Source organism: Canis lupus, chromosome 1, assembly GCF_003254725.2.
Source record: "Canis lupus dingo isolate Sandy chromosome 1, ASM325472v2, whole genome shotgun sequence".
In the NCBI taxonomy this organism is placed as follows: domain Eukaryota; kingdom Metazoa; phylum Chordata; class Mammalia; order Carnivora; family Canidae; genus Canis; species Canis lupus.
The window spans coordinates 56,965,637-56,985,653 of record NC_064243.1 but is presented as its reverse complement, the minus strand read 5'-3'; the positions used below and the strand labels follow the sequence as shown (position 1 = coordinate 56,985,653).

Sequence of the window (20,017 nt, the reverse complement as noted above, 5' to 3'; positions counted from 1 at the left end):
GCGGGGGCGGGGGCGGAGTGGGGAGGGCGAGAGGCCGAGCAGGGGAGGCTGCGGGCGGCGGAGGAGCGGAAGCTCTGCTGGGGCGGCTGGCCCGGAACGGTCGGGGGCCCGGAACGGTCGGCCTGCAGCGGCCGTGAGCCCGGGGGGAGGAGTCGCCTGAAGGCGGGAGGTCGGGGTTCCGGATCCCCGCGCTTCCCTGCTGCAGTCGGCAGGTGAGCGCGGCCGGACGTGGATCTAAAGGCGGTTTATTTCCGTGGAATGATGAAAGGGATGTAGGTTTCAGGAACGGTTTTAATAAGCAATGTTAAAAAAAAAAAAAAAAAAAGAACGTTCAGTACTCTGGGAAACGTTCCGAATTGTTACCTGGGAGGATAAAATCGAGGAGGTGATCCAGGAAAAAAAAAACATCCAGATGCGCCTGTCGTCTCCCAGGTTCATCGCGGCCGTCGAGATGTTCAGAGAACCGAAGGGCAGGGCTAAGTGAACCAGGTACTTTTTTAGGGGGAAAGCTGTTAACAGACTGCTTATGTTCGCGATGAAGGGACGTGCGGAGTTGTAGGAAGACGCTCGCAGCAGATTACAAGATTTGTCACGCTTTTTTCTTTCTTTCTTTTCTTTTTTTCTTTCTTTCTTTCTTTCTTTCTTTTTTTCTTCTTTCTCTTTCTTTCTTTCTTTCTTTCTTTCTTTCTTTCTTTCTTTCTTTCTTTCTTTCTTTCTTCTTTTTCTTTTTCTTTTTTTTTTTTTCTTTTGCTTTCCACCCTGTGTTTTGCATTTTCTGATACAGAAGCGGATTTCACTTGTGCAGTGCGGGTAACGCTTCACGAAGAAGTTCCCCGACAGATAAAAGCTCTGACGTTCTGTGTTGTTACGATGATGATGTACTACGGAAGCAGCAGCAGCAGCAGCAGCAGGCGTCTTGATCTTCTGGGAAGTATGAGCTTGCAGCAGGGGAATGTGTGAGAGCGAAGGTATGGGGGGGGGGGGACACGCCCTGGTCCTGATTCTGCGTCTTGAGGATTGCTTTGGGGCATTCTCTGAGACTTTGGGGAAAAAATCGGGAACTCTACTGAGGACGGTGAGAATCATAAAGCCCATGAAGTAACTTTGCAAATGTAAGGTGCTCATTTTTCTGGATACCCTGAGTTTACAGAAAGTAACCGTTTGTTTGTTGGGGGGCCCCCGGGGGAGGGGGGAAGAGCTGGACAGAAGAACAGTCAGTGCAAAGGTGAGAGCCCACTTGGTATTTTGGAAGCCAGTGCGGCTGATGCCAGGTCAACTGGGCGGGATTTGCAGATCCCGCAGGGTCAGGATTTGATGTGGGTGGTAAGAGAGGTCAGAGGTGGTTTCTGGCTAGAATAACGGGAAAGATGAAATTCTAGTGACCTAAATGACAGGTAATGAAGACAAGGAGTTTGGCACAGACGTCCATAGCACCTTTAAATAATGGGCCAAAGAAAAGGTCAGGTGAAATGTTAAGACTTCTCCTGATAGTCAAAACAACCTATCAAAATAGATACAATGTAGCAAAACAACCAATTTAAAGTTTACATTAGAAAAAAGATCGGTGTTGGTTAACGAGTTTTAATTCAGCAAATGAAGTGCTCCTTTATTTGCTCTGCTATTAACAGAAGTTTTGGTAAAAATACCCTTTTAAAGCCTGTTACATATATATTCACTATAAAGCCTTCATATTTTAGAACGCTATTGTGGTGGCTTTGTTTCTGTTTTTTTTTTTTTTTTTTTAAGATTTTATTTTAATTTATTCGTGAGAGACACAGAGACAGAGAGAGAGACAGAGACACAGGCTGAGGGAGAAACAGGCTTCATGCAGGGAGCCCGACCTGGTATTGGATCCCGGGTCTCCAGGCCTGGGCTGAAGGTGGTGCTAAACCACTGCGCCACCAGGACTGCCCCTGTTTGTTTCTTAATCCTGCCAATAGCTCCCTGAGGGAGGGAGTCCAGTGCTAATCAAGAGAACACCCTCAAATCTTTACCACACTTAATTTTTTGGTTGATCTCTAATTTCATTTGACGATGACAGAGACACTTCACAGATACATGAAGACCCGTAACTCCCTGCAAGGTGGGGCGGGGGGGAGTTGTTAGGAGGCAAATTGGCTTTCTTTTAGTGTTTTGTTTTTAATCTTTAAAGACGTTGGAGAACAGGAGTGTTTGAAGCTCTGCAGATGGGCAGATTGTGTAGGGAAACCGTCACAGGGTTTGAAAACAAGTGAGAAGCCCAGCTTTAGCTATTTATAAGCGTATAAGATCATTCAGAGAACATGGAATCATGTATATAATAGCACATTGAGATTCAAAAGTAGGATATTAGTGTTATTCATAATCTTGAATGTATATAGTATCTTCTGAAGCACTTTTTTTTCTCTTACTGTTCTCCATCTTCATTACTAAAGAAAAGTGTCTCTAAGATACTTGTCTTATTTGTATTCATCTAAGTTTCTTTGCAAGTAACACAAACTCCCAGTTGCTATTTCCTAGTATTATCAGTCTTCAAAACTTGTTTTGGTGTTTATTTTTACTTGTCTGTGCCTATGAGTTTTCAAGGCATTCTACTCTCATGCGCAGAATTTCAAATTCCCTATTTAAAGATTAATCTTAATTATCTTCATGTGGCTAGTGTTTTCATTTAGTCAAGGGTCTCATTACCAGTCACAAATACAAATAGCCACATGAAATTCTAATTTTGTGTCCCCTTGAAAGGTAGTGAATCTCTGTTTCACTTCTAGCCTAACTGACCCCCCTGTTTCCACCCTCATTATACAATCTGCTCTGACCCAACACAGGAGTCAGAGTGATCCTGTTACAGTATAAATCAGATAATGTCACTCTACTCATAACTGACACTCTCCCCAGATAAAGGCCCATCTGGCTCCCCAACCCTCACCTGCACATCTTGTTACCTCTCTAACCTTGTCTCCTACTGTCCTGCTACCTATTCTCTGCTCCTGCCGCACTAGCCTCCTTAGAGTTCCTCAGACATGCAATGTAAGTTCTCTTCTGAAGTCTTTGCGCTTGCTTTCCCTCTGCTTGGCATGCTCTTCCTCCCACACCTACATGGCTCACTCCTTCATGTCCTTCAAGTCTCTCCTCAAATGTCACTTTCTCAATGAGGCTACCCTGATTACCCTACTTAAAATTACAACTACTCTTCTCAGTACATGCTACTCTTTACCTAATTTTATTTTTCTCATGGCGTGTTAAAATTGTACTAGAATTATTATTTTTTTTAAATTTTTTTTATTTATATATGGTAGTCACACACAGAGAGAGAGAGGCAGAGACATAGGCAGAGGGAGAAGCAGGCTCCATGCACCGGGAGCCCGACGTGGGATTCAATCCCGGGTCTCCAGGATCGCGCCCTGGGCCAAAGGCAGGCGCCAAACCGCTGCACCACCCAGGGTTCCCCTAGAATTATTTATTAATATTATTCTCCCGCGCTCCCCATACACACCCCTTTGCTTTGGATTTGAAAGGGACTGGGTAGAGAAGGAGGAGAGAAAACAAAGGAGTAGAAATATAGAATAAGATAGGGCTAGTGAAATAGGATATGGGGCAGCCCAGGTGGCTCAGCGGTTTAGCGCCGCCTGCAGCCCAGGGCCTGATCCTGGAGTCCCGGAATCAAGTCCCGCATCGGGCTCCCTGCATGGAGCCCGCTTCTCCCTCTGCCTGTGTCTCTGCCTCTCTCTTTCTGTCTCTCATGAATAAATAAATCCTTTTAAAAAAAAAGAAAAAAATATGATATAAATTATTTAAAATGTAGAAGGAAAATGAGAGTTAAAACAAAAAATTAACATTTAAGTCAAATCATTTTTTTACTTCTTGTGAGAAAATATAGTGAGTTGAGTCAAGGATTCTGCTAAGGGTGTATAGTTTCCCGGGCAAACATGTTTTGTGGGCTGCCTGTCCATATAGGCAATTTTATTAAAAGATATATTTTAAAAATTCATGGGCCAAGTAAGATACAGTGATTTGCTGATAAAGATTTAGAATAAGGGCAGCCCAGGCTCAGCAGTTTAGCACTGCCTTCAGCCCAAGGCCTGATCCCAGGTCTATCAAGTCCCATGTCAGGCTCCCTACATGGAGCCTGCTTCTCCCTCTGCCTGTGTCTCTGCCTCTCTTTCTGTGTGTGTCTCATGAATAAAAACAAAATCTTAAAAAAAAAAAAAAAGATTTAGAATAATAGAGACACTTAACGCATTGTTTATTGTTTAATCAGTGAGCATGAAGGCCCTGTAGTGTCCATGCACCATCTCATTATGCTCTTTATCATCAAATATATTGTTCCTGTCTAACTTCCTATCTCCCATCATGAAAAAAAATGTAGCAGTGCTGTTACTACTCACAATGCCATGACTCTTTGTAACTTCTGTTGAAACAATATAGTTCTTGCTTCTGCAGTATCCTAATGCTGTTAAAGTAATGTTAGTCATAACATTGCTCATTAAGTTCCACCTATCATGTTGCTCCAGAATACTGGCTTCCAGTGATTATCTCAAAGAATGTGTTCTCTTGAGGATGTCCGCAAATGCAAATCTTACCCAAAGTATGCAGGAAAATAAGTGATCATTTGTTTTCTAGTCACACTAAACTTACTACATATCTTCCCACCATGTCTTTTCTTGATTTCTTTGAATCACAATCACTGCATTCCTAGAATGGGATCTCTTTCAGTGTCAGCAGCACCTTACCTTCCAGGTGGGTGGATCCAGTCCAGCAGTTGCATTTGCCTGTGAGGAATACTCTTGACTAGCCCGGGAGAGCACAAAGTCACCACGTGATCAGAGACCAGGGAAGGTAGCAATCTGAAGGGCCAGTTATAAACCTCAGAGGATGAGATGCACCACCCCCAGGGGGCTACCTAAATCAGAGGCTGGATTTTGGCTCAGTCATTACAAGTCTGTGTCCTTTGGCAGATTGTTTGACTTCTCTGTATCTCAATTGCTTCATCAGTAAAATGGGGGAACCTATTTTACTGGGGCAAAATAGGCCTGGATTCCAATTATGACCCATGGTTCACCAGTTACAATGTCAGTGAGAAAACATGTTGTCTGTATAGAACTCTACACAAAATTGTTTCACCTTCTCTGTGTTATTTCATGCCATTTCAGCAAGTCATGTCCCAATATATGCTTCTGTTTAGCAGTCTTTTGTAAAGTAAATGGGATACATTTTAAAGTATTTTAAAGTTTAAAGTAGCTGGCATATAGTAACACTGCATACATATTGTTACTACCACTACTACGACAGATGGGTGCACATACAGGTCTAGGCCACTGGGAGGCAGCAGAGGAAACAACACCTGAAATCCATTTCTGTCTAAGGTTCCCGTGTACCGAGATTAAAGAAGTTTAATTGTACCTTGTGGTTAGTGCAGAAAAATAATTCAGTTTAGGAATGAAATAATTCACCTCTCTAGAAACACCATTCATTGCTCTTTGGTTCACTAGTCCCATTTATATACATGTGCTCCGTAGCTCAAGGAGCTCTTTGTATAGCCATATAGCTGACGATAACCTGTCGTTCAGTGACTAGGACTAAATTGTGGTAGACTTACTTAGAAGCTAACATTATATTGCTACACTTTATATTTTGAGGTAGCAAATAACTACCTAGTCTTGCATTTGGAAGGCCTTTGGTTGACTGTGGTATTTCAAAGTTTTAAAGTTAATGTGATTTTCCTTTGTGCTAAAAAAAATGCAAAAAGCACTTTGGAAATCCACATTGTTGTTTCTTATTACGATCCTGCATTTGTGTTTTTTAATGGAATTGGAGATTGAGAACAGAGGAAGGAGACAAAGAAGGTAAATATAAGTTTGATTCTGCAATTCAGCTTTGGAAAACATAAAGAAAGCTGAGTTAAACACATCTAAACATTGAGATTATATTTGTCTCCTAGAAAGGAGGCAGCTTAGATTGTGGTGAGGGTCTGGGGGAAGCTGACAAAGTTGAAGTTAGGAAATGAGCAGGTCTGTGTGTATGCCAAGCCATAGCATTTGATGTAGTAGCCAAGATCATTTGGTAACGAAATATAAGGTAGTATTAGCATATAATTGATTTTGATTATATGTCTTTAAATTATATAAATCCATTAGGCATAAAGGGGAAGAAGTACAATATTCCTAATGGAAAAGTTTTGTCTAACTGGCTGTAGAACAAAAGAATATTCTGAACAAACATACACACACAGATGGAAATATGATTTGTTTAATTGGAAATAGTGTACAATGAAATACTAGAGATGTGATCTGCCCTTCAAATGTTCACATAGTTGCTATAAAGCTCTTTGAAGCCGTGTAGAGAAACCAAAGAATACTTTAATCCTTTGCTAGAAAGCTGTGTGGAAGATTATGATTACGTGATTTAGAATATAAACTGTGTATGTCATACTCTGAAGGAGTTTGATGTAGAAAGGGCTTCCAGAATCTAGTAAAAAGAAAGTTTCCTGGTGTTAGTGTGTATAAGCAACAATTATCTTCTTTCTGGTGATGTAATGCTTTAACTTTATATACTCTTTGATGTTTCTGTTAACTGAAAATCTTATTGGAGAGTATTTACTGTGCTATAATCCCCAGAAACTAATAAAATAATTCTGAACATGGTATAAAGTGTTGATTGAACTATTCTGTCCCAATACAGAGGAGTTTCAAAAATTCCCAGATAAATAGAGTGATAGAATTTTAGTGCTGGAGGAGACTGGAGAACAAAGTGGACATGACCTTCCGTATTTACACAGCTCATTTACATCAGAGCCAGATGAGGACCCTAATTAGCTTCCACAACTTCTGTTTTCTTAAGGATCCCTCTTGTGGGGCACCTGGGTGGCTCAGTGGTTGAGTGTCTGGTTTTGGCCCAGGTCATGATCCTGAGGTCCTGGGATCCAGTTCTGCATCAGGCTTTCCGCAGGGAGCCTGCATCTCCCTCTGCCTATGTCTCTGCCTCTGCGTGTGTGTATCTTTCATGAATAAATAAATAAAATCTTAAAAAAAAAATGACGATCCCTCTTGTCATGTCAGTCATGTCAGTCCTTGGCTACTTGAAAAAGTTCAGTACATGAATATTCTTTTGAAAGTGGAATGTCAGCAAATGTTTTTAGAAGAAGAATTGAACTCAGTGATAATTTCCTTCTAATGGAGACAACCTGGGCCTACTACTATTCCAGAAGATTGTATACATATGGACCTGTATACATTTAAACATGAACATAAACATCTTAATGGATTTAAAATGCACCTCAAGAATACATTTGCTTCAGTTCCTTGCCCTACAACAGGTAAGGTATCATTAACTATATTTTATAGATGAAGTGATTGAGTCCCAGAGAGACTAGCTGACTTGTCCATTAAGTAATGGTGAAGGAGAGACGGATCTCCTGTCATCGCAAAGTACTACACTAGGCATCTCTTATAAATTTTTTTAAAAAATGGTCTTCAAATTCATTTTCTATTGGTTTCCATGAAGTTTGTAGAACCCATAATTTCACACAGAATAGACTCTTTCTTCCACAATTGTGTAAAAGTAGATTACTAAGTGATTATATTTCAGTTACTCAAGTTCTCTGGTCTCCTTGAAAGTGAATCTTGAACATCAGCATGACAATTGATGGTCCATTACCCAGTAAGCAGCCATGATTTTGGTTTTAAAAGACACATGAAAGCTCTCATTTTGCTTGTTTTAGCCAATGAACCAGTTGCTTAAGTGAATGTGACAAACATCAGGCACAAGATACTACATATATCAGAAATAATCAGGATAAATTAGAAACTTTCAGATATTAGAGGTGTAGCGTCACAGAGAAGAGTCAGGCAGGTCTCCCCTTTTGGAGTTTTAGATAATGGGTATATACAAATATAGATGGCAGTCTCATTTCCCCAAATGGATTTTGAGTGCAAGGGTGCAAATTGATAATGAAAAGGCATGGATAGTGTCTCTACAGTAGAGCATAGAAGGGAAAATTTCTAGAATAAACTTCTTATGTTATGGCTATAAAAATGTTCCTAGTGTGGAGGTGCTACCAATAACATTTATGATACTAATGATGATAGAATAATGCATCATCTTCCCCTGGTTATGGCAGAATTGACACAAGACCTTGCATGGGCTTCTACCGTACATGTTACCAGTTTAGAAAGGGCTTTTAGTATAGGTGCTGCCAAAGCGAGCACAGAAAGGGCTTTTCATCCTGTTGCCAAAAGGTCAGATATTTAAGATCAAAGGAAATTAGAGAGTAATGGAAAACATGGAACACAGAAAAAGTAACGTGTGTTGGCACTTATTTTAGGAAAGGCACTATGCTGAGCACTTAGCTTATATTAACACCTTTAATCCTCACAACAGCTCTATGAGGTAGCCGTTATGTGCAGGTAACAAGATGGTGCTCAAAAATACTATTTTTCATACAGCTAACTGAGTAACAACCGAGATTCCAATTCTGATATGACTTCAAGATCCATATTGTTTTCATTAAGCCAATATTAAACCAATATCATTGGCACAATGATCAGATAAACGGATTTTGGAAATAACACCTTGAATGGACTCAGTCAAACAAATCTCAGGAGAGAAAAAGGTGAAGAGATTACTTTGAAACTCCATCATCACAAAAATAAAGCATCTGTTAAGCAAACTGAATTGTGAGAGGCGCCATAATCAAGGTTTTAATTCAATACCTTCAGGTTTGCTTTCCTCATTATCCTCATCCACCCTGTCTCCAAGGAAGCTATAGCGACCTTGCAAGTCCTCACCCATGCAGAAAAGACTGGGTGCTGAAATATCTCTCCAGTCCTGACATGAAGGAATACGGATGTGTTTGACATCTTCCTTTCCAGGAATAAAGCCAAAGAGTTTCTTTATGCGCTGCATGATGATGAGCCGTGAATGCTGCTCTGCAGCTTGTTCAAAGAGCTCCCTCTCGTTGTGCAGGTGGTTGGTCCAGTAGCAGTGCTGCAGAGAGGTGAGGGGGGAGCAGCACCTCGCCAAGCAGCAGGACACGAGGATAGCGATGGTTGCCAAGGTGATCAAAATCCAGCCCAGCATCTTGATATAGTTATTTAAATAAAAAACAGAAAACATCAATATAGTAATTATCAAGGAACAGGCACAGTAAGAGGGATTCTTACGTAACTGAGAAGTGGGTAAGAAATTTGTTTTTCTAGTCTTTAAAATACTAACAAGGTGCTGATTGCTTGATACGGATATAGGCATGATGGAGAGACTAAACCCAACCATTTTAATTTGGTTTGGGGCCTATTAAGGATATTGACCAGTTAACTTAGAATGGATTAGAAGTCCTGTCCTTGAAGTGGCAGATGCTATAACCCACCAATTACTCTTATGTAAGGTACAATAAACTATATTTAACTCCCCTCTCTCCCAACCATTAGGTAGGTACAGGTCAAGCATCCTTTGGGTTCTTAACAACTATTTGGTAATGATTGTGATGAAAATGATGATACGATAGATAATAATGGTAGCTTCCTAAGTGCCTTCTTAATAATGTGCTAACAAGTGTTCATTAATATTTCTTCCTGAACTGCTCTTCCCTTTTATTTTTTTTGTGACCAGAGATGACTTTTATGTCCCTAAATGGAAAGCACTTTATTATTTTCCTTTTCATTTCCCTCCTCCTTCAAATAGTTATTGGCTGACCAGTTTAATGATTCATTTTTGAAATATACTTAGAAGGGAAAATTAGCCATATTTTATTTGCAATTATTTAGTGTCCTCTTTGAAAGATTGATGTAAATGGCTGTTTTCGGGCAGCCCGAGTGGCTCAGCGGTTTAGCACCGCCTTCAGTCCAGGGTCTGATCCTGGAGACCCGGGATTGAGTCCCACATCGGGCTCCCTGCATAGAGCCTGCTTCTCCCTATGCCTGTGTCTGTGTTTCTCTGTATCTCTCATGGGTAAATAAATAAAATCTTTAAAAATAATAATAAAATAAATGGCTGTTTTCTAGTCTTGGAACTCTTTTTTTTAAAATGATTTTTTAAAGATTTTATTTATTTATTTATGAGAGACACAGAAAGGCAGAGACATAGAGGGAGAAGCAGGCTCCCTAGGGATTAAGGATCCTAGGATCACTACAGGAGCCAGAGGCAGATGCTCAACCACTGAGCCACTCAGGCGCCCTAATAATTCTTTTTTTTCCCAATCGTTAGCAATTATTATGTAAAGTGAGAGAGGCAAGTTCCACACCGATAAGGAAGCCAGCAGGAGGCAGCCACAGTCTGGGAGGTGAAGGTCTCTCCCACAGCTTGTGATTCTCCAGCAGACCTGGAATTACCAGGGTGAGCACAGCAGGGGAGCTGCACTCAATGGAGGCTAAAACCTACAAAGTGACACAGCAATTTAACTTGAGAGAGGCCAGCACAGTGGAGGAAAGGCCATCTGAGATGCCCATTAATTATCAGCCATCATTTATTGAGTACCTGGTTGACCTCTCACCATGTTCTATACATGGTGGTTGGTTATGAGGACTTAGATGTGAATACATTTAAGATACATTCACCCTTTCCACAGTCTTTCAACCAAAGGAGGAAGACAAAATAGCAAGCCAAGAAATATAGTTAAATATGATAGTTTTTTTTTATACCAGTAAGCACAATGGGAAAGAAATGAACTCACTTAATGAAGAGAAGTATCAGGGAGTACTTCCCAGAGGAGATGATGTTCAGACTTAAATATTAAGGAGCAGTTCACCAGATGCAAGAAATTAAGAGTTCTGATAAAAGCTGATAAGAAAAATAAGAGCATGAAGAATTGGGAGAACCTCAAGAAGTTTGTGCTCACAGGTCATAGGAGTCCTGTGGAAAAGTCAGGAGCCAGACGCTGAAGGACTTTGTATGCCCTGACAAGAATTTGGGTTTGTGACTGGGCCAGTAGGAAATCATTCAGGAACTTTATATAGGGTCTGGGGACAGTGATCATAATTCGATTCACATTTAGAAAGATAATTTTGGCATGGCTGTAGAAAGTTGACTGAAATTGGATAAAACTATGTCAGGAAGCTATTTTAGAATGACGTATGGGCAGAGAAGGGGTTTGAACTTTATAGGACCTTGTGGTCAACTCAGAAAAATCAAACAGAAAAATCAAACAGAAAAAACAGTGTATACTTCTCAAATGAGACTGAAGTTCAAGGTAGTCGTGAAATGTGGCTTGGTACAATGGAAACAGTATGACCTTTGAATATCTCTCTCAGCCCTTTATTAGCTCTGTGAGCTTATAAAAGTTACATAAACTCTTTAATCTTTGCTTTCCTCATCTGTAAAATGGGATTGATTATAGCTCTCTCTTAAGATTCTGAAGGTTAGAATTAAAAATGAAATATTTGTACAGTATATGATAAACATCTTACTAAATATTAGTTTTGTGGTCGCTGATCCAAAGAAGTCCACTGGCTGATGGCACTCAGAACCATAAAACTGTCTTTTCACGTAAGTCTGTGTAATAAATAAGGTATTTTATTTTCACTTTAAGAAAATCTTACCAGTGTGTAATAGATCTTAGTTTTTCTTGAGCAAGAACATTTTTGCAAGTTAAAATGGTCCCATTAATTATTTGACGTTTCACCTATCCTCACATAGCTCCCTCCTCTATCCGAGTTCTAGGGCTAGTATAAAAGGTTGAGGCACAGCATACCTTAATGGGATTTCTAACTTTGCTTCAATCAGGCCATATGCAACACTTGAGTATTCTGTGTGTTGATAGTAATTTTTTTCAACAAAATAGCACTAGCACTTCTAAATTTTAATAGCTAAAAAAGTGATGGGTCAAAAATGTGTATGCCTTTGCAATAAATAGTTTAAAAATAATGTATTTCTATTGTACTGCAGTGGTTTGCCAATGTGTTTTTATCCTCAAATCCCTCACAGAGAGCGATGAATGCCAATGATTCTTTCTGTATTGACAAAATGCACTTTTACAGTTCTTTTTTTTTTAAGATTTTATTTTTTATTTATTCATGAGAGACATAGATTGAGAGAGAGAGGCAGAGACACAGGCAGAGGGAGAAGCAGGCTCCATGCATGGAGCCTGAAGTGGGACTCGATTTCAGGTCCCCAGGATCAGGCCCTGGGTAGAAGGCGGCGCTAAACCACTGAGCCACCTGGGCTGCCCTATAGTTCTTAAATTTAACCTGTAAGTGCAGTAGATACAGGCCTTTTCTCTGCCTCATCCCACCCCCTCATGTAAACTTGTCTAAGGACATTAAATTTAGAGCCATCGCTGGGATTTATTTTGATCATTATTAAGCTTCCTATAATTTTAGGTAAAATGTTAATACACAAGAATGAATATTTCAGAATATCCAAGATGGAATGAAATGATACACTATATGGTAATAATAATTTTAATGACGATATCTAAGATGTATTGTTTTTTAACATGGATTGTAGACACAATGCTGAGCCTTTTAGATATATTAGCTCATTTATTACTTCAACCTTATGTGGTAGGCCCTATTAATATCTCTATTTGCAAATTGAACACCAATAAAAAATAAATGTATATTAAAAAATAGTGAAAGGGAATTAAGGAGAAAGGAGAAAAAATGAGTGGGAAATATCAGAAAGGGAGACAGAACATGAAAGACTCCTAACTCTGGGAAACGAACTAGGGGTGGTGGAAGGGGAGGTGGGTGGAGGGTGGGGGTGACTGGGTGATGGGCACTGAGGTGGGCACTTGATGGGATGAGCACTGGGTGTTATTCTATATGTTGGCAAATTGAACACCAATAAAAAATAAATTTATTAAAAAAAGTAAAAAAAATTTCTATTTTACAGCAAAGAAAAGTAAAGCGTGGTTAAGTTATATAACTTGCTCAAGGTTTTGCAGGTTAATAAAAGGCAAAGCAAGATTCAAACACAGGTCTGCTGACTCCAAAGCCCAACATCCTAACCATATGTATAGAGCCACTCAGTAGAAATCACTTTGATAAATGGCATCAAGATTGTGTTGTATATTCGGATACTATGAGAAGTAGTAGGAATGTGTAATGTCTCCAATGGCTGCAGTTAAGATGGGATAGCATCGCAAGAAAAAAAATCAAGAACTTACTTGTGACTGGAATCTGTGCAGAAGAGCAACTTCATCTTTTGCCAGGATCATGTCAGATGGAGCTGATTTGGGACATGGAAACCCAGCTAGGATCTCTTTTCGTTTGCTGGCACTGACATTGTCAAACACTGGGTAATGATCCACAGATGCGAATTCACTTGCTGCGCATTCATAGTAGGTGCCTGTCAGCAGGGTGACAGCCAGCCATGTTAATGGGGCAACAAGTGCCCTCCCAGTGATGCTGAAGAACCGAAGACAAGCCAGCTTGCGCTCCAGGGGGCTGATTCTCCGGTGTGAAGGGGCACAGCTGCAGCAGTATTCACTGGTCATTGTCCACATCTGGCTTCTCAGAGCATAGCCAGCAACCAGAAGGATCAAGGCTGGGATGACTAGAAACGCAGAACCATAGTAGAAATTTTTTCCAACCTGACAGGGACAACTGAATGTGAAAGAAGAGAAAAGCTGTTGCCCACCAATAGTCAAAGCAGCAATGAGAGAATTGATAAATGTCCCACTTCTCTGCAGGGAAGATACGATATTGTTGAGAGTTCGGCTCATCGTTGGGAAGCTCTGAAACAAATGGCCCTTTCTGATCATTAGACTCTACAGCTATAACCATTTTATGGGATCTTACTGGTTTAACTGGCTGTGTCAAGCGACTGAACATCCTTATATGTTTAAAGGATTCTAGCATCTTTCCTTGTGTACTTTGTGAATCCTGAACTAATAAATGCCCTTCGGCTTACAGCTGGAAGAAACTAGAGAGATTAATCTGGTACGAGTGACAGGAAACACTTCTGCAGTATATCTTCCTGCTAAAAAGAGAATGACCTGCTTTGCAAAGCAAACTGCTGCCATCTTTCCATGTGCTGCTGTGTGTGACACAACGTGCTCAGCACCAGCAAATAGAACATTGGGAGCAAAACAGAGAACATTCTTACCCTGTACTAGACCAGGATTTAGTTACCATCAAATTATGATATAAGAACAACAGAAATTATCAAATAATAGAGCAATCCAAACATTAGGGCTGTCTGGAACATCCAAAACCTAAGAGTTCTGTCAGAAGATCCCAAAAGCTTTCCCCAAAAGGACAAGAGTTGGGTACCCATAAATCCAAATCACAACAAAAACATTCCAACTTTGCATTAAAATGCATTTGTATTGATGGAATATAATATATTAATGTCTGGCTTTATAAGTTAATTTGCAAATTTGGGTTTATATGGTATCTTTTTGTTACATGAAAATATGATACTTAGGTATTAATAAAGTTATATCTATAGAAAGAAGTAAAATGATCAAATATATAAGGTGTTTTCTCTATTTAATCAGAAAATATTTATTGTATAACTTCTATGCAAAAGGCACTGGACTAGGCTTGGTTGGGCTAATAAAAAGTGAATAAGATACAAATTTCTCAAACTCTCAACTGGGTGTTGTTAAATATGTAATTAGTGAATTGAAGCATAATGCTGAGGAATTCACCCGAAGTACAGTATAAAAAGAAAAGAAATAAAATACTATATTTTAAAAACCAATTCAACGAACTAGAAGTCAGACTAAGCAACTCTATAACAGGACTTCCAGAAGGAAGAAATGGGATAGGCAGAGAAACAATGTTTCAAAAGAAGTAACAGAGTTTTGCAGAATCAAAGAAAGTTCTCATATCAGAAGAGTGTTAGATGTTCTGAGCAGCGTGAATGAAGACAAATCTACATATAAAAACACCATAGTAAAACTGCAGAGTGTGAAAAATGAAGAGATACTATTAAAAGCTACCAGAAGGGGATGCCTGGGTGGCTCAGTGGTTGAGCTTCTGCCTTTGGCTCAGTGTGTGATCTCCGGTCCGGGGATTGAGTCCCACATCGGGTTCTTGCAGGGAGCCTGCTTCTCCCTCTGTCTATGTCTCTGCCTCTCTCTGTGTGTCTCTCATGAATAAATAAATAAAATCTTTATTTACCAGACCAGAGGCAGTATCTTCAAAATGCTTAGTACCAGATACACTATCACTCAAGACAGAACAAAATAAAGATACATATGTTAATTTTAAAAAGAGATACAGAGGGGAGGAGCAAGATGGCGGAAGAGTAGGGTCCCCAAATCACCTGTCTCCACCAAATTACCTAGAAAACCTTCAAATTATCCTGAAAATCTATCAATTCGGCCTGAGATTTAAAGAGAGAACACCTGGAATGCTACAGTGAGAGGAGTTCGCGCATCTATCAAGGTAGGAAGACGGGGAAAAAGAAATAAAGGAACAAAGGCCTCCAAGGGGGAGGGGCCCCGCGAGGAGCCGGGCTGAGGCCGGGGCGAGTGTCCCCAGGACAGGAGAGCCCCGTCCCGGAGGAGCAGGAGCTGCACCGACCTTCCCGGGGGAAAGGGGCTCGCGGGGAGTTGGAGCAGGACCCAGGAGGGCGGGGATGCCCTCGGGCTCCCGGGGACACTAACAGACACCTGCTCCCCGGGAGAGTGCGCCGAGCTCCCTAAGGGCTGCAGCGCGCACGGCGGGACCCGGAGCAGCTCGGAGGGGCTCGGGCGGAGGAAGAGGCTCCGGGCAGAGGGGGCTGCGCGGTTCCAGGAGCAGCTGGGGGGGGCTCGGGGGCGGCTCCGCGGAGGGGGCTGCGGCCCGGGAGCGCGAATCCACCAGCGCAGGCCCCGGAGCACAGGGCGCTGGGACACAGCCCAGGATCCGGCCTCCCCAGGGACAGGCAGAGGCCGGGAGGGCCCAGGACAGCAAGGACGCTCCTGCCCCAGCTGAGCAGATCAGCGGCCCCGCCCCGGAGCCTCCAGGCCCTGCAGACGGAGAGCTCCGGAGTTCCTGCCGGAGCTGACTCCAGGTTTCCAGAGCTGCCCCGCCACTGGGGCTGTTCCTCCTGCGGCCTCACGGGGTAAACAACCCCCACTGAGCCCTGCACCAGGCAGGGGCACAGCAGCTCCCCCAACTGCTAACACCTGAAAATCAGCACAACAGGCCCCTCCCCCAGAAGACCAGCTAGACGGACAAGTTCCAGGAGAAGCCAAGGGACTTAAAGTACACAGAATCAGAAGATACTCCCCGGTGGTTCTTTTTTTGTTTTGTTTTGTTTTTGTTTTTGTTTTTGTTTTGTTTTGCTTTTTGATTTGTTTCCTTCCCCCACCCCCTTTTTTTCTCCTTTCTTTTTCTTTCTCTTTTTCTTCTTTTTTTTTTTTTTCGTTTTTTTTTTCCTTCCCCTTTTTTTCTCTTTCTCTTTTCTTTCCTTCTTTCTCTCCTCTCTTTTTCTCTTTTTCCCAATACAACTTGCTTTTGGCCACTCTGCACTGAGCAAAATGACTAGAAGGAAAACCTCACCTCAAAAGAAAGAATCAGAAACAGTCCTCTCTCCCACAGAGTTACAAAATCTGGATTACAATTCAATGTCAGAAAGCCAATTCAGAAGCACTATTATACAGCTACTGGTGGCTCTAGAAAAAAGTATAAAGGACTCAAGAGACTTCATGACTGCAGAATTTAGAGCTAATCAGGCAGAAATTAAAAATCAATTGAATGAGATGCAATCCAAACTAGAAGTCCTAACGACAAGGGTTAACGAGGTGGAAGAACGAGTGAGTGACATAGAAGACAAGTTGATAGCAAAGAGGGAAACTGAGGAAAAAAGAGACAAACAATTAAAAGACCATGAAGATAGATTAAGGGAAATAAACGACAGCCTGAGAAAGAAAAACCTACGTTTAATTGGGGTTCTCGAGGGCGCCGAAAGGGACAGAGGGCCAGAATATGTATTTGAACAAATTCTAGCTGAAAACTTTCCTAATCTGGGAAGGGAAACAGGCATTCAGATCCAGGAAATAGAGAGATCCCCCCCTAAAATCAATAAAAACCGTTCAACACCTCGACATTTAATAGTGAAGCTTGCAAATTCCAAAGATAAAGAGAAGATCCTTAAAGCAGCAAGAGACAAGAAATCCCTGACTTTTATGGGGAGGAGTATTAGGGTAACAGCAGACCTCTCCACAGAGACCTGGCAGGCCAGAAAGGGCTGGCAGGATATATTCAGGGTCCTAAATGAGAAGAACATGCAACCAAGAATACTTTATCCAGCAAGGCTCTCATTCAAAATGGAAGGAGAGATAAAGAGCTTCCAAGACAGGCAGCAACTAAAAGAATATGTGACCTCCAAACCAGCTCTGCAAGAAATTTTAAGGGGGACTCTCAAAATTCCCCTTTAAGAAGAAGTTCAGTGGAACAGTCCACAAAAACAAGGACTGAATAGATATCATGATGACACTAAACTCATATCTCTCAATAGTAACTCTGAATGTGAACGGGCTTAATGACCCCATCAAAAGGCGCAGGGTTTCAGACTGGATAAAAAAGCAGGACCCATCTATTTGCTGTCTACAAGAGACTCATTTTAGACAGAAGGACACCTACAGCCTGAAAATAAAAGGTTGGAGAACCATTTACCATTCGAATGGTCCTCAAAAGAAAGCAGGGGTAGCCCTCCTTATATCAGATAAACTAAAATTTACCCCAAAGACTGTAGTGAGAGATGAAGAGGGACACTATATCATACTTAAAGGATCTATTCAACAAGAGGACTTAACAATCCTCAATATATATGCCCCGAATGTGGGAGCTGCCAAATATATAAATCAATTATTAACCAAAGTGAAGAAATACTTAGATAATAATACACTTATACTTGGTGACTTCAATCTAGCTCTTTCTATACTCGATAGGTCTTCTAAGCACAACATCTCCAAAGAAACGAGAGCTTTAAATGATACACTGGACCAGATGAATTTCACAGATATCTACAGAACTTTACATCCAAACTCAACTGAATACACATTCTTCTCAAGTGCACATGGAACTTTCTCCAGAATAGAGCACATATTGGGTCACAAATCGGGTCTGAACCGATACCAAAAGATTGGGATCGTCCCCTGCATATTCTCAGACCATAATGCCTTGAAATTAGAACTAAATCACAACAAGAAGTTTGGAAGGACCTCAAACACGTGGAGGTTAAGGATCATCCTGCTAAAAGATAAAAGGGTCAACCAGGAAATTAAGGAAGAATTAAAAAGATTCATGGAAACTAATGAGAATGAAGATACAACCATTCAAAATCTTTGGGATGCAGCAAAAGCAGTCCTGAGGGGGAAATACATCGCAAAACAAGCATCCATTCAAAAACTGGAAAGAACTCAAATACAAAAGCTAACCTTACACATAAAGGAGCTAGAGAGGAAACAGCAGATAGATCCTACACCCAAGAGAAGAAGGGAGTTAATAAAGATTCGAGCAGAACTCAACGAAATCGAGACCAGAAGAACTGTGGAACAGATCAACAGAACCAGGAGTTGGTTCTTTGAAAGAATTAATAAGATAGATAAACCATTAGCCAGCCTTATTAAAAAGAAGAGAGAGAAGACTCAAATTAATAAAATCATGAATGAGAAAGGAGAGATCACTACCAACACCAAGGAAATACAAACGATTTTAAAAACATATTATGAACAGCTATACGCCAATAAATTAGGCAATCTAGAAGAAATGGACGCATTCCTGGAAAGCCACAAACTACCAAAACTGGAACAGGAAGAAATAGAAAACCTGAACAGGCCAATAACCAGGGAGGAAATTGAAGCAGTCATCAAAAACCTCCCAAGACACAAGAGTCCAGGGCCAGATGGCTTCCCAGGGGAATTTTATCAAACGTTTAAGGAAGAAACCATACCTATTCTCCTAAAGCTGTTTGGAAAGATAGAAAGAGATGGAGTACTTCCAAATTCGTTCTATGAGGCCAGCATCACCTTAATTCCAAAACCAGACAAAGACCCCACCAAAAAGGAGAATTACAGACCAATATCCCTGATGAACATGGATGCAAAAATTCTCAACAAGATACTGGCCAATAGGATCCAACAGTACATTAAGAAAATTATTCACCATGACCAAGTAGGATTTATCCCTGGGACACAAGGCTGGTTCAACACCCGTAAAACAATCAATGTGATTCATCATATCAGCAAGAGAAAAACCAAGAACCATATGATCCTCTCATTGGATGCAGAGAAAGCATTTGACAAAATACAGCATCCATTCCTGATCAAAACTCTTCAGAGTGTAGGGATAGAGGGAACATTCCTCGACATCTTAAAAGCCATCTATGAAAAGCCCACAGCAAATATCATTCTCAATGGGGAAGCACTGGGAGCCTTTCCCCTAAGATCAGGAACAAGACAGGGATGTCCACTCTCACCACTGCTGTTCAACATAGTACTGGAAGTCCTAGCCTCAGCAATCAGACAACAAAAAGACATTAAATGCATTCAAATTGGCAAAGAAGAAGTCAAACTCTCCCTCTTCGCCGATGACATGATACTCTACATAGAAAACCCAAAAGTCTCCACCCCAAGATTGCTAGAACTCATACAGCAATTCGGTAGCGTGGCAGGATACAAAATCAATGCCCAGAAATCAGTGGCATTTCTATACACTAACAATGAGACTGAAGAAAGAGAAATTAAGGAGTCAATCCCATTTACAATTGCACCCAAAAGCATAAGATACCTAGGAATAAACCTAACCAAAATGTAAAGGATCTATACCCTCAAAACTATAGAACACTTCTGAAAGAAATTGAGGAAGACACAAAGAGATGGAAAAATATTCCATGCTCATGGATTGGCAGAATTAATATTGTGAAAATGTCAATGTTACCCAGGGCAATATACACGTTTAATGCAATCCCTATCAAAATACCATGGACTTTCTTCAGAGAGTTAGAACAAATTATTTTAAGATTTGTGTGGAATCAGAAAAGACCCCGAATAGCCAGGGGAATTTTAAAAAAGAAAACCATATCTGGGGGCATCACAATGCCAGATTTCAGGTTGTACTACAAAGCTGTGGTCATCAAGACAGTGTGGTACTGGCACAAAAACAGACAC

General features: G+C 40.9%; 2 protein-coding genes across 10 annotated transcripts in view; one reads left to right on the top strand and one right to left on the bottom strand.

The window, feature by feature from the left end:
• TRAPPC3L (trafficking protein particle complex subunit 3L) overlaps positions 1-20,017 on the top strand; it is a 64,378-nt gene that overhangs the window by 180 nt on the left and 44,181 nt on the right. For 3 of the 5 annotated variants that reach the window (XM_049114785.1, XM_049114772.1, XM_049114778.1), the window contains exons 1-2: positions 109-489; positions 785-968. The gene's annotated coding sequence lies outside the window, so the exon portion shown is untranslated. Of the gene's footprint in view, positions 1-108; positions 490-784; positions 969-20,017 lie in introns of those variants that run through there. The other 2 variants (XM_049114775.1, XM_049114777.1) reach the window with 2 other exon arrangements.
• Positions 8,060-20,017, bottom strand: part of CALHM4 (calcium homeostasis modulator family member 4) — a 54,969-nt gene continuing 43,011 nt past the window's right edge. For 2 of the 5 annotated variants that reach the window (XM_025422807.3, XM_049114732.1), the window contains one exon: positions 8,060-9,054. In XM_025422807.3, coding sequence (XP_025278592.1) covers positions 8,668-9,054 — 387 coding nt within the window. In that variant the 3' untranslated portion in view covers positions 8,060-8,667. Of the gene's footprint in view, positions 9,055-11,375; positions 11,461-13,075; positions 13,929-20,017 lie in introns of those variants that run through there. The other 3 variants (XM_025422809.3, XM_025422806.3, XM_025422805.3) reach the window with 3 other exon arrangements.